The following is a 15768-nucleotide window of genomic DNA, read 5'->3' as shown; positions in this document are numbered from 1 at the left end:
CGAACCTAGGAAGCACGTTCAGCTTTTAGCACTTTAGAACTTAAAGCTGTATGTGGTCTGTATTAGGTGAAAACTTAGAACTGTGTGCGGCCTTGCGGTTCCCATGACTAACGTCTTGTTAGGCGTAAGTATATGTGCTATGTCGGCTAACTGGGAATGGGGAGCCTAATGCCCCACAAGGGGATCACAAACTTGACATTTTCTTCTTTTATAAAATATTTTTTCATTATGTCTTATCATATTTTATACTTGCTATTTATACTTAGATGCTGTGATTTTAATTAATTGAACATCAATAAACCATTCTTCTTCTTTTTAAGCATTTCTTCCATCACCTTGTTGTTTGTTACTAAGACAGACCCAATTTTCTAAGGGCTGTTCTGGCGTCTGGAATTTTTTCCTAAATGAATGTTTTTAGAGGTTTGCGATGATTGAACATGCACCTTAATTAAAGTGTTGTGCACACTCATGTTTTCGATTACACACATGACACCTTGGGCAGAAGATTAATTTGCCACTTCCAGTGCTACCTGGCCTCATTCATGCAGCACCTCATGTTTTAAGGTGGTGTGACAGCATTTGAGGAGCCTACCAGCCAAGGCCTAGGGACTTATTCACTGCAAAATGGGGGAAGGGAGTGTTTTATCCAACGGGTTTCTTCAAACAGGTGTGCATCATTCTATATACCATATATAAAATATCTATAGTCTATCAACTCGGAAAAGGAGCCATGTTTTATTTTTATTTTTGATTCCCAGGGAATAATGTAATTTACATCATGGGCCTCTCTTCACCCCCTTCCACTTGCTTTTGAGGAAATACTCATTGTAACTTGCCCTGTCATCTTTTATTCATTTGCTTCTTGGAACTTGTAGTCCTGTTCTAGCATTATGAATACAGAACTATAAGTTCAAGCAAGAAGACTGTACTGACTGACTTGTCATGTGTGATGTGAGACTCAATCTCTGTCCTCTTTCCTTTCCTAGTCAAAATTTCAGAATTGAAACACATTGCACAGCCTCTGAAATGCTGATGCTTTTGTCTTTCTTATGGGTAGTCTTTTTTGTGTTTGTGGGATGGGCCAGCATAGTTCTTCTGCGTTGTGGGTACTGTATTGAAGTTCTTCAGCACCGACAATGGTCAGTGCAAACATATAGTCATGTAATGATGTTGGTGTATCTTGAGACTTAACATTTCTTCACCTTAACCAAAGGGCAAGCCAGCCATGCCAGCTACATCTAATTGACGTCCAGAGTATGAGGTTATCATGAATGAAACTTTACCTAAAGTGATAAAATTGCAAGACATACATTCTTGCTTTTGAAAGTGTCCTACAAAGGGGGCAACGCTAAGCGTGAGTGATAAGGTTTTATATAATTTGGGAAGTTTCACCCACTGACATGGTGGGTATATTCTTTCTCGTTTGTCTCTGTGCATTTATGTTGCCTACTCATTGTTCATGCCACAAAATTTGATAAACATCTCTCGTTTAGGGGTTGATGAGTTGTGCATGTTCTTTTTCCTTCAGGGGAAGATAAGGTCGACATCCACCACATTGAGCCACCGTCAGAACCATCAGCCGCAGGAGGTTCTCCAAAACAGGGGCAATCCAGCGACGCCGCAGGCAAGTGAAGAGTTGAACCTTGTAACTGGTGAAACACTGCTCACAAGCGCACCATTGAATATGACTCAAGCTCCTAATCATCTGGCTAGTAGTCGCTGTATGGGTGTTCAGGGTGGGATATTTTATTTGCACGAATAATGCACCAATGTTCACAATAGTCACAGCTTTCCCTTGGCTGCATTTAATGTCTGGACTCTCAGGATGTGTTTCATAGGAAAACTCTACCCGAAAACTTCGTTTAGCCTGCAAAGTGGTAGCAAGGTGTGTGCTAAAACATAAACCACATTGGCTGAAGTTCTAACTACGTGTCCTCCTTCCAGCTTCTGGTATGCACAGTACTGTTTTGTCCACATAAAGCCATCTTAACCAAATGCATGACCAGAGTGTCGATTCAGTAGTTTTAAATATTTCTGCTTTCCTGTTTTATCATTCTTTACCACTGTGCAGTTTACCAAGGTTTTTCCTTTGACATAAGAGTGTCAAACCTTGACAGACAGTTTTAGGGTGGTCTTCAGCAAAGACATTATTTTATAAATCATGTCTTAAGCCAAAGCCAGTTCAAACCTTTTGAAATCAAACCTACCTTTCCTGACCTAAAGCAGATTTAACACCGTCTTAAATCTGGAAAAATCTTTAGTAAATCTAAGGACAAATTGAAACAATTTGAACAACTATTTATTCGATGCATCTGGTCAGCATTTCTAAAAGTTATGTTGAGATGCAATGCTAGAGGAAACGACCAGGGCTTTGTTTATTCATTTATCAATTTAGAAGATAAATACATGAAAAATAAATGTGTGACTAATGGGTTTCAAGCTAATTCTGACGTTTGTTACAAATTTGTAAAGAATTGGGTAAATTAAGAATAAAGGATCATATAGCTAAAAAGGCTGCTAAATAAAACAGCGGTTAGCTTGAGATGGATCTGTGCTGTAGCTGCGAATGAACAATAATCGCTGTTTTGTTCATCTAAATCTTCGACCTTTTCTACCGTGTTGCCTTGCTGCTCCTTTGTATTGCCCAAGAATGTTGCAGGACTTTCAGTTTTAGATATGACGACATAGGACTGCTTTTAAAATTAAATACCTCTCATACTTACAGATAACATCTAGTAATTCCAGACCTGGCATGCTCACAATTTTAGATTTCAAATATTCTAAAGTACATAGTCCCAGTATTTGCACTTTGGAAATTCACTGCATTTTTGTGGCGTAATTTACAAATGTTTCATATATTAATTCCTAGCACTCTCTTCTGTAAAGTTATTTCTATTTTATACTTGTGGAGGAAGTGCTGGGTTTGACACCTGCTGTGTTACTGCCACGGAGATTAGGCCCTAAAATTCTTTGTTTTCTTCCCTCCAGGCCTCCCCATAAATTACTTTCCTAACAGGCACCTGTTTCAGCCTCACACCTTAACACAAACAAGTCACGTTCTTTTCTAGGAATATGCCTTGTGGCGCCACCTTCATCCCAGAGTTCCATACACCTAACATTCATGATGGTGAAATCTATTCTCAGCTTTGTAAAGATATCATCTGCCTCTGAACACCTCCCATGTTCTTGTCAGTTAATCAATTTAACTTCCAAATGTACCCCATTCCTCTAGACAACATTTGGCTTAGGCCTGCCAAGGAAAAGAGCAAAATTAAACACTCATGCCCTGCATTCTGATAGGAGAAGTATGTTCACAGACTCTGTTCAGAAACAACTATGTCTCTGTCAGGCCCACTTCTCTCCCTACTTGTGTTTTGTCTAAGATCCTTTTAAAGGGGCTACTGGAGAAGAAAGTAGTTATCAAGTGTCAAGTGATGATGATTCTAGACAGAAATGCTTTTGTCATTGAAATGCATTACAGCTAAGTACAAGCAAAATATATACTCCAGAGCTTTTCTCGGAGTAAAGAGTAACAGGCATTTAACTTCATTTGTGGCCTTTCCAGACTAGGCCATCTGCAAACTTGATACTCTTTACCTTTTACAATTAAAAGTCGCACATTAATTGGGAGCGTGACCTGCATCCGTGCAAGATGTCGGCTTCTTTCTGAGCTCAGGAGGGCCTGCCATGCCACTTGGCTTTAAACACAGCCATCAGCGAGCATTCGAGTGACAGGAGTCGCGGACCAAAACAACGATTCCCCGCGGTGCCCAAAACACAGAGAAAAACAATTGCATGCGCCCAGTAAGTCCTGGGAGTGACCCTGTTGCATCGTGAGAGGCACCACATGGGGAACAAGATGGCAGCGCTCCGTGAGTCGAGTGAGCTGACGACCTGCTGTTATCCCGGTTGACACGCTGTTAAGTAATATTGCTGTAATCTGTGCCGTTCACCACTTCCAGGTAGCCTGTCTACACTTCAATCTCTGGGCCAGACTGAATGCATTCTCAAGCTCTTTCTCCCACACAGTTGAGGCCTACTGACTCCCTCAAGGTGACAGTTCCAGGGTGCGCGGGCAATCTGTGATAGAGTGACCGGCCTCGGGGAGGGGAAGAACTGTATACCTCTTTGCCATTATTTGACCCACATCTCAACTTCCTCCTCTCCCATCATATCAGCATAGGTAGGAGACTTCCAGTGAGGATTCGCCAAGACCCCAAACAGTGCCATATGGTTTCCCTTAACCATCACTGCACCATCTAACCACTATGTTGGTGCCAGGCTACATATACACTCCCACTGACACCGAGATTGCCTCTATCGCAGTTGTACACTTAGCCTCTGTTTGCATGACACTTTCCTGATCCATCAGAGTGGGAGCAAATACTAGTGTTGCTTTGTGCTTTACGTTGCAGATCCCCACACTCCTCTTGTGCCAGCGGGTCGGATTGCCTTGTGTGCCAGCTAGCAATAAAGTGCTCTTCCACCTCTCGCTACCACCTACTACCAACTGAGATAAGTAGTTGAGTTAAGCGGCCCTACAACTGTTCATCCTCACTTTGGTCCACACCCTGAGTGCCTGGTGCGCGTCCTGGACTGCCTTTTCGGTCCCCCACAATACTACTTTCTCATCATCACCTGCTATCAACAGAGACAGTTGTGTCCAACAAGATTGGCAGAGCTTAAAGATCATAACAAGAAAAGAAAGAGGGGAAGGGCAGCTTGAAAATATCAAAACAGGAACCTCTGCTCCCCAAATCGCCAATTAAAGACAAGCAAGAGAATCCAACCGCATTAGAAACGATTCTCAAAAAACTGAACGATGTCCACCACAGCGCAGAGCACAAAAACAAATATGGATTTTCTGCAAGCAGAAGTCTCCGAGATCAGGAGAGACCTTAAAGCATTGAATCTTCATGTGGCAAACACCAAGGGCAGAATCAGCATGGTGGAAGGTCGCATAGCAGCCCAATCCCCTTACCTACTTAAAAATGACTCTATAGTGCCATTCCTCAGGCATAAAATCACTGAGCTGGAGAACCACGATAGGAGAGGCAATCTCCCAATTTTTTGTTCATTGGAGGGCAAGGTCCCCGTTGATTGCTTTTCTGGAATCCTGAATTTTGATGACTCTGGGAATCTCGTTCAACAACGACATTGAGCTTGAAGGGGCACATCGGGTCTCGACCTTCAAACTGAAGAATGACACATCTCTATGTGCACTGATCTTTAAACCACTTCCCTACCAACACTCTGAACTTTTTCTGGCACCCATTAGAAAAATCAAAACACTCACTTGGCAAGGCGCTAGGATTTCCATCTCCCAGGATTTTGGCAGAGACACTGGGCCCGATTCACAGAACTAACTTAAGACAAAATCCTAAACTTACTACCATTTTGGTATTCACAGAAGGCACTTACTCATTTTGGTATTCACAGAAGGCACTTACTCATTTCGGTATTCACAGAAGTTAGGAGTCCTAACTTTAGGACTCCTAAATGCCTTCTGTGAATACCGAAAGTCTTAAAATTAGGATTTTTCTCAGTTTAGTAGTAGTATAGTTAGGACTCCTAACTTTAGGACTCCTAAATGCCTTCTGTGATTACCGAAAGTCTTAAAATTACGATTTTTCTCAATTTAGTAGTAGTAAAGTTAGGACTCCTAACTTTAGGACTCTTAAATGCCTTCTGTGAATACCGAAAGCCTTAAAATTAGGATTTTTCTCAATTTAGTAGTGGTATAGTTAGGACTCCTAACTTTAGGACTCCTAAATGCCTTCTGTGATTACCGAAAGTCTTAAAATTAGGATTTTTCTCAGTTTAGTAGTAGTAAAGTTAGGAGTCCTAACTTTAGGACTCCTAAACGGAGAAAAATCCTAATCCTATTTAGGAATTTGTAGGAATCGCTATTTTTATAGCGATTCCTACATGCATAGGCTTTTGCAATTCCTTAATTGCGATTCCTTAAAATTCGCAATTAAGGAGTCGCAAAAGTCTTTGTTGATGCATGTGACAGATAGTTAATAACCCTTCCTTTAACCATTTGATCTCTGACCCTTGCACAAATGTAAGTTTAGTTTGCTCACTATTAACAAACGTATCGGTCCATCATATTCTTGATATTTTGTGATTATGTATGATGTTTGGACTCCATCTGTTATGATTTGTATTTATAACATATAACCTAGTTGTGTTTTTACATATCCCTTATAATGTTCAGTGAACAGTGCCCTTGCTCTCCTCCTTCTTGAGGGTGATACCCATCCCCCTGTTTTCCATACTTCATCTCTTAGAGGCTTTCCCCTTGCCCTGGGGGATATTTGAGTTTCAATATGTTGTGATTTCTTTTTAATCCTTATTCCTTCCCCTCTACTCTGTTACTCACCTTTCCTCTAAGCCACGTGAATTTGACAACATATACCTTGACTCGCGGCGCGCTGTGGCTCCACCTCACATCACACATACAATAGTTACCCTCCGCCCTGATGACTGAGCAACACATGCCTTTGCTCAAAAGTGTTTCCATCAACACTAAAGGCCTTAACCATCTGGTGAAACTTAGGAAGTTCGGTGATTACTGCCACTCACTTAAGGGCGACCTGGTCTTCATCCAGTAAACCAAGATCGGCTACAAAGAAGCGCTCTCCATGTGTAAAGGCTGGGTGTACCACCCTACCAGTTCTGCAGCAGCCTCTAAGAAGAATGGTGTGATCACCTAGATTTCTAAAAATTCTAAACTCTCAATTATCACTTCTGAACAAGGTGATAATGGTTGATGAATAATCATGTGACTTCAAAGCGGTGCAACAGAAATATACGCAGTAAACATTTATGCCCCCAATATAGATGACCCACAATTCTGGGACAAATTATTTGTGAAACTCACACTTCTGCCCCCTAAAGCCTGGATTGTTCTAGGTGGTGATTTCAATCTTCCAATGGACATCACCTTAGATAGGAACTCTGCCTTCCGATACAGAGTACCCAAGGCTCAAAAAGCAATGCACTTTCTTTGTACAACACACGGACTAGTTGACGTCTGGAGACTGCATAATCCCACAGGTAATGACTTCACCTTCTTTTCTCCACCACACAATAGCTTTTCGAAAATCAACTATATTCTGGTCGACTCCTCCCTCCTCCACAATACGTCTTCCTTGTCCTCTGAGCCTATCACGATTTTGGACTACGCCGTCATTTCGATCTCCTTACAGATACTACCCATCCAATCTAAAGGTAGCACATGGCTATGAACACTGAAGTTCTGGATGATGAAGGAGTCATGCTTGAACTCCATAAAGAACTAGCTTGGTTTATATATGAGAACAAAACTTCTGCCTCCTCCCCCCCTTATACTCTGAGACACACTGAAGTCAATAGATTGCAGCCACAGCAGTTGTCAAAATACCAGATGTCCTGAACAAAGCATACAGGCTGAACAATGGATTTTCTCATGTTTAGAAACTGAAAACTGAGGCAACCCTACACTTTAATACAATACTTGTCTATAGAGAGAATGTTTTCCAATCATTGGCCTAACAAAATGAAGGTTATGGCCTATCCAACTGAAGGAGAAAACCTGCATCCTAACTTTAAGGCAAGGGTGTAAAATGTGGTAGTTGTAGCATAATGTTTACCTTTTTAGTTATTCCTTGCCTCTGGCACAGTTATTGCTCTCAGAATAGTTTAGAAAGGTTTACAGGACACCCTGCAGTAATGTTTATTTGGAATATATCTCTTTGACGTGAGAAGAAGCGTTTTGAAATAGATACTGAGTGGACTCATAAATAAAGGAGTTAAGGCATCTACACTATGCCTTTGTAAGTTTGGTGTTAGATAAGGTGACATGTTGTCCTCTTCAGAGCAGCAGTCTCCACAGACAAGTATTTCTTTGTAGAGAGGTGCACCCCCAAGGTGTAACCTCATAACATACAGTGCCAAACAGCAGAGAGTCTAAGATGTTGGGTCAGGTGGCTCTACTCCTAAAGCACCGACATGTACCACATATAAACATATGGGTTATTCTCAAGGGTAAACAAAATGTTTGATTTGTGCCTGTAAATATTTATTCCACCAATGTGTGGAAAGAAATTGTGCTTCATATAAGTAATATATGCATTCTCAAATTGCTCATGGGTGGAAAGAGAAAACAGAGAAGGTGTTACAATTGGAAAATTCCATATGTTTAAATATACTATCCAATAACAAGCACATTTAAATGAGGTTTACAACTACAAAGAAGCAAACACTACACACCTTTTTAGGTCTCGCTGAGCCCCAGCGCCTGCGCTGGCTCGGAGAGACATTTTGTATGTGGGATTGTGGGATTTTCAAAGTGCTGCTGGCTGGCCTAATGCTTGCATTCACGCGATCGTGCACGTGCGCAGCCGGCCGCCAGCAGCACTTTGAAAACTCGTGCGTCATCGCGATCACGATCACTTTCGCTTTCAGAGCGATCGCGATCACGATGACGCATGCGCACACACAACTCCCGCTTCTCCCCCTCCCCCACCACATATTGCATATCCGGCCGCTCGCGCGCGGCCAATGCTTGTTTTGCTTTACTTCCGCTCAGGTACCAGCATGACGGTCGCTTCATGAATGCCGTACTGCACGTTTTGCACATCATATTCAAATTGCGCTTTATCTCTTCATCATCTGCTTTATCTTTATTATTAAATATGTTAGCGGCTCGCCTTTGTTTTGTGATATACTACGCAGATTTTCGTTGCTCAATCAAATGCAGTATGTCAGATGCCGTTTTATTTATGAACAGCGCTGCTTTGACTTCAAGGGAGGATCTTCATATATTTATACATGGCGCCGCCTTCACTTCAAATTTAAGAAGCTGAGGTGAGCGTAGTGCTTCAACAAATGCTTTTGTTCCTGCATGGCGCCGGCGCCATGCAACTCCTCCCCTGTTGGTTGCTTCCCCTGCACCGGAGTTTGCAAGCAGGCTGCAGCGCGGCTCCGCATCTCTCGATCCACATTGGGTGCTTGCAGGTCTGTTGTCAGCTGTAAGTGTGCTGCATGGCTAAATGCATGGCTTTTATGCATTTCCAAGGAACCGAAGCTGCAAAGTGCTGCCAGGCTGCTCACTTCACTAGTATATGCTCCATGCTCTGTAATTTCTGTTTTTAGTTTAACGTTCCAACATGGCAAGCAGACATTTTCGAACAGTAAGTCAAATATATGCAAATGCATCACAACAAATATGTAGGCATGTATCAAGAGCCGAAATGGGCTTGTGTCATGACGCATGTGCGGACAAGCAGGAGTAAATGTTGCGCCATCAGCGTAAACCTCACGGTCCGCCCTTCTCTAACTCAGTGGGTGGGTTGAGAGTTTGTAGGAGAGGGTGCTCTGTCGCTGTTGCAACAGATTACTCTCGCTGTCAAACTCCAAATCATCCCCTTACTCATCTCTGGTGCTTCCTTCATTATTTTAATTGATGAAAATTGAGAATGTTCTTTGACATTTTTAATTCTGTATCTCACTACTCAAGGCTGTCCTTTATTCATTCAAACATCAGAATCTTAATGTATGACAAAATGGGATAGTACTGAAAATAAATCAGCTTGAATAGAAATCAACTTACGATACTATGCCTCGGGTGGTAATTTACTGCGCATTACCACCGAATCCCTGAATATTCCTCTAATGTATGTTAATTCATTAATTTAATGCATTTTCCTCTATGCTTGAAATAATATTGTGAGTTTTGTGTGTTATGTGAACCTACAGATTGATGCCATGTAAGTTTACATTGTTGTCAATCATGCTTTATTGCACAGAGGAGTGTTTAATGTACTCTTCGGTGATTACCCTAAGCACGTGTGTTTAGCCCAAAGCTTATTTTTAATTTGCAAATGAGGATTCAAATGAAATATGTCACAGTCTAGCCTTGTTTGAGCCACTGTAGGAAACACCTTCCTCTGAAATAACCAAGAGAAGATTCTTAGGTCTGGCCTTGCTGGCCTAGCTTTCCTGATAGTCTTGTGTAATGAAAATAAATGATAAATAAATACGTACATATATCCGTGCATACAGGGGCTCTGGGTCCCACCTCTTCGTCATTTGATCTGTTCAACCGTCATTCACATTTTGCTTGAACCCACCACAGCATACATCAAGGGTCAGTTGGTCAGGCCAGCTCAGCCACTGGCTCGCTTCACCTGTGAGGGACAGCATTTTAACTGATCACATATTCATATCCATCTAAAAAAGAAGAGCACTTCAGTGCCAGGGCTGGGGGACTATAATTGCCTTTGCAAATGCTTGTTTTCTTTCTATTCTTTATCATTTGCATTTTTTTAGTCATACTTGTGTCTTTAAACTATATCTTCGGTTACAGTAATTCAAAGACAACAATACATTTTTGTGACTATTAAGAATCATATTTTTCTCTGGCGTGCAATGAATCAAACAAGCATTTGAAATGCAATAGGTCTCGCATTTACGCGAGTTTGAGCGATTGACATAGCAAATAATAATGCCTTTTGTTTTTGTTTTAAAAACATAAATAAAAGGCATTGTTATTTACAATGCCAATGGCTGAAACTCTTGTAACTGCGAGACCTATTGCATTGCAAATGCTTGTTTTATTTGTGGCCGGGCGATTGTTTTATTTCCTTTTACGCTGCTTGAAACTGGCCCTGTTCCAACTTGACATAGTCACGAACCTATTGAGACAAATAGAAAGTAGCTAGTTTTTTTTCTTCTTGGAAATATCCCGTAATAGAAGAAAAATTCCTATACTGCTGTTGTGCGCATTTTAAATGCAGGCATAAATGCAAATCTTTTCTCAAGGCATCTGGTAATGAGTAAGTTTCCTACTACTGTGCGTGTAGGAAAAATATGCATTTTCTGTTAATTGCATTCATGTCCAGGTGACAACACCCTTCACACATTTGTAAATATGTGTGAGCTAGCCTCACATGTTCTTTCAGCCGAGCATGCTAATATGTCTTTGTGTTTGCCACATTTTACCCTGAAAAATATTTGGTAAAAGTAGGCGTGGAAATATAAGCTGTATTCTGATTCCAAAATTATTGTACATTTTTAGCAGATTTATGAAGTGAATTATATTTTTAAATATGTATAAAGTTTCTTACAGTGGTGTGGACTCCATTATCTGAAAGGTATGTGTTTAAACGGTGAATAAAGCTATTGTAATCCATTTATTTTTTTCTCCACCCACCTTGTCTGCCCCGTTGTAAATCATTTGTTTGAAGTCTGGTCATGCACACAGAGGGAAACATATAATCCTAGAAATACATGCAAGTATTAAAATGGAATTATGTCATGGGTGATAAAAGGGAGTCATCCAGCTAGCCAAGCTGGATACATTTTTATCAGATATTTTAAGATGTGCTGATAGCAAGGACATCAGAGTTGACTTTCCTAACGTGGTGCTCGGCTATCGAATGTCATCACCGTCAGAGCTCTCTGCTGACAGACGCATCGATGGCCCATCGGAGAGATGTTTTAGACAGTGCGGATGATATGTTTTAACAATGCCTTCATTTACAGAGCTGCAGAGATGTGCACACGTTTGCCTTTCTCCCAATGCCCTCCAAGCATTAAGCATTCTGTCATGTTTCATTTGAAGAAGAAAGGTCCCCCTATGAAGATTAATGTGTCTGTGGCCTGCAGGATCTCCTGGACGAGAATATCTGTAAAAGCAACAGCTGCATGAAGCTGCCCTGGACAGGGCATAGGCAGTGTGTCACCTTATGGTTCTGAAAGTGCAGAGGCACTGCGAAAATAACATTTTTTGAAATTCTGTGAAAATAACGTTACAAATTTCTGTAACCATACTAAAAAACTGATGCACAAGTCCTTGAGGGAGAAAAAACAAGCCAGTTTAATTTCTGCTTATTTTTTAGTCATCAAAGTTAGTGAGATACCAGTAGTGTTTTTTAATTTATTTAATTTGACACTATCTTAACCAAGTTTTCTTTTTGCTTCATGATTTGGAGAATCTCTGAACGGGAGTAATTGGACAAATCAAAAATGATGATTTGCCAATTCATGGAGTGCCAAATTATTGATTAAAAAAATATATATTTTCACACCTTCCTTTACAGATGGATTGGTAGACACCTCTGGTTTGGACAGATAACCTCAGGAGGATCAACGCTAGGAGATAGCTCTGTGCATTCCATAAGTGCTCATCCCTGGATACCAGGAGCGGCATATTCATTCAGTACCATTTTCTCAGATTGCTTATTTCAGCTTGTGGTTGGGTCTGCAGAATCTTCCGATCCGCTTTGGAGCAACGCGTTTCCCAGGACTCGGTATTGCTTGTGGTGCAGGTCATTATTTGCGTTGATCCAAAATAGAGCATCCTTTCGCTATGAAGCGGGTTCTTGCAGCAAAAGACAACAGTTATTGTACAGTGGATCAGGGCAACAAGTGACCGAAAAACATTTGTCCTTTTATAAGTTCATCAATATAATACAGTATTGCGCGTGTCTCCGTCTATGAGCAGTTGCTTTTCTTAAAGTGGCTGCACTTATGTACCTGGAAGCATGAGAGGAGCATCCCTCCTAAAAGTGAACAAAAGGAATATTTTTCCATTTCAGCTAAGGAAACATAAGAATGTATCATTATAACTTATTTGGTGCTTTTTAACCTCACCGGAATATGGTGGTGGGTTCACTACTAATACTGCATTGTGAGTGTTCATGGTTCGGAGGTTCTTTTTCTTCTTGAACTTTTGCTACCGCTCTTTGTATATGGGTGGAAAATGCGCCCTAGTTTGTATTATATGTCTAAAGCGGAGTCTCCCAGATTCGAGGCCAATGCTTAACTTGGCTATCTTTTGTGTCTAGGTCAGGAGATCAAATATACCACAAACTCTCAGGGTGACATCTTGAGAGTTGAGGGGAGGGGTATGAGGAGGTAGCTGGAATACTTCCTTTCTGGAGCTCATAGTATGCCTGCAAATGATACATTAAGCCCTTGTTACAGCCTATCTTGGAAGCGGTATATGTTGTACCTAGTAGTAAATGATTATTGTGGAATGCCGCATTCTTTCCTTAAGGTTATCCACGTTTATGATATACAAAAGATAATGAGGAATACTCAATTTTTTATGTATGGTTGATGAATATAGCACGTTACAACGCGTGCTTTTACCACGCGGTAGGTAACAACGCAGTTGTTACAACGACCGCCTTGTTACCACACGTGGCATTACATCGCAAGTCGTTTCAACGACTTGCACTAGATGGCACGCTGGACTGAGGAATTGTATAAATTACTATTCCTACTCCAGTTAGCGCAACAGCAGGGAAGGTATTGAATTTAAAATCCAGCACATTCTCTGGTATTGCACGTCACCTAGCCCAAGTCGTTGAAACGTCTTGCGATGCAAAGGTATGCGTGGTAACAACGCGGTCATTGTAACAACAGCGTTTTTATGTACCTGTGTGGTATTGCCAGTGTTGTAAACACTGTCTCCCATGGTGGAAAGACAATTTGATGTTTTATTATTATGGCCTAGTTAAAAGTAGGTTCTGTTGGGTACCCGACAGAACCAATTGTAGCTTTTTTTTATGACACCCAGGTTCTGAGGGACACAGGGTTACCCCATTGTTATTATACTCTAGCTAAAAGTAGGGCATGTTTGCTCTTTCTGGCCTCTCAAAATTGTGATCAATAGGCATGACTTCTGGAGTTCTGTCGAGCCTGTGCCCCCCTTCATCATATGGTAACACCGCCCCGAGACTCCTAGTGCCTAGAAACCCTAATTTCATATGGTTATTCGGGCCATTTGTGAATATCCGATTCCAGTGGAAGATAGAGACACTCTAATGATACTGAACTTAGCCTATGTTAAGTAGATATCAAGAATGTCTATGAAGCAAGCGAAAATGCCCAGCACTCATGATACAAGCTTCCCCTGGTTTCCATGTCATCCAGAATAGTGTAGTTTGCAGTGGCATCTAGGATTTGGAGTAATGGCCTTGAAATCTGGTTGCATTGTTAACGACTAGAAGCATGGGTCCTCAGATATCTAAACTCGATGCAGCTGTGTTTGTTGAATAAATATACATTGAAACTCACAGACCTTCCTTGCATAAATGATTTGTTTCGATCAATGTTTTTGTCACTACTTGATTAGGAGCCTGACCCTAATATGGTGCAGGTATCCCTCCATAGCATGAATTGTTCATGTCTGCCTCTGTGTAGCAGACATTATCCTAAGGTGTAGCCATGTTAGCTATCTAGCTATCTGTCTGTCTGTCCATCCATTTTGACCCTTGTGATATGGGGCCTGTTGACAGCTATACATTTAGCATTTTCTAGATCTGAACCAAATATGTACTGAATACCACATTGCCTCAAGTCAAAAGGATGGGCATTTACTAACTTAATATTTGTAATATTAAATGATTTTTATCTTACTAAGCAACACAGGCATGTATCACATTATGAAGGTGACCCAATGATGGAATGGTCCAGTCCTAGACTTGTGTTTCACAACAAAATGCATGGTTTTTGTTTTAGCCTTGATTCCCATGAATGTGATGTATTAATGTTTTGTGACCGAAATGTGGTTGCAAAACATTAATATTTTAGTGACTACACAAAAGTGGTGATATCCAATTTCTAAACAGTAATGTTTCTTTTTGTGAATATAAAAAACAAAAACTTTTTTTAAGAGTACACTGTCGTTCAAGAGACCACTGCCTTGCTTTAAAATATTTCTTGTAAAACTTTTCATTTTATTTTAAATGCATCCCATCTTCCTTTATGGAAAACAAGCAGCATTTAAAAAATGCAATTGCTTTATTTAAAAGCAAATACAGACATTGTGGTCTGCAATTTGCAACCTACCTCATTAATATCCACGAGGAAGGTTGAATTGCGACCTACAACCATTTGGTATTTCGTAAACCGACCTATTAATACATAGGCTAGTTCGCAAAACATCACATTGGTCTAAAAAAGCGTGTTGCAAACTGCAACTGGTATTTTTGGGACCAGTGTTTATAACACGTGGCGCAAAATTCTAGGTTGGGGGAAGGAACATTATATAGAGAACTTAAATGCTTGAACTCAAGCATGAAAACTTTACAAATTGCCAACTACGCATACAAAACCCCACAACACCTTTGTAGTATGGTGCTTTCCTTATTTTTTATATTTCAGTACCAGCACGAGCCTCTATTGACTTCTCCATCACTCTACAAGCCCAGCATTCTTCTCCACCTCTTGTCACCACACCCCTGTATCTCTTCACTGTCAGATATCTTCACAGTGTCAGCAACACTGCGCTGCCCCCTCTCTTCACAGCCCCAAATCTCTTAACTGTCACATCTCGCTCCTTCCCCTGCCCTTCTTCATTTCCCCATCTCCCCACAACACAAGCATCCCTTCACTGGTGCTTATTGCAACAGCCCCAGCATTGCTCCAAGTCCCATCATTTCCCCCTGACCGCTGCACCTTACACTGTCACATTTCTCCACAGACTCTGCTCTCTCCCACCTATCCACAGCCCCAGAATGTACTCACTGCCCTATCTTTGCACAGTCTTAGCATTACTTCAAAGCCCTATCTTTCTACATAACCTGCATCCTTTCGCTCTCATATCTGTCTACAGCTCACCTATGCCACGTTAATGGAGAGAGGTACATGAAGAAAATTATGGAACCAGGAAACATGGGACCTTATTTAGAGGTTGGCAATAAGTGCACTCCACAAACGTGGAGGAGTATCGTATACACTAAACTCCTGGTTGGCCAGCTCTATTTAGAG

The 15768-nt window shown here is 41.1% G+C and overlaps 1 protein-coding gene across 2 annotated transcripts in view; it reads left to right on the top strand.

Moving 5' to 3' along the window:
• LOC146862412 (uncharacterized) overlaps positions 1-15768 on the top strand; it is a 568567-nt gene that overhangs the window by 301165 nt on the left and 251634 nt on the right. For both annotated transcript variants that reach the window (XM_085641608.1, XM_085641609.1), the window contains exon 6: positions 1529-1624. In XM_085641608.1, the coding sequence (XP_085497734.1) occupies positions 1529-1624 (96 nt within the window). The remainder of the gene's footprint in view (positions 1-1528; positions 1625-15768) is intronic.

The sequence above is a fragment of the Triturus cristatus genome, chromosome 2_2 (genome assembly GCF_964204655.1).
Source record: "Triturus cristatus chromosome 2_2, aTriCri1.1, whole genome shotgun sequence".
Classification (NCBI taxonomy): domain Eukaryota; kingdom Metazoa; phylum Chordata; class Amphibia; order Caudata; family Salamandridae; genus Triturus; species Triturus cristatus.
The sequence above is the reverse complement of the archived record's forward strand: the minus strand, read 5'-3'. Positions and strand labels throughout refer to the sequence as shown.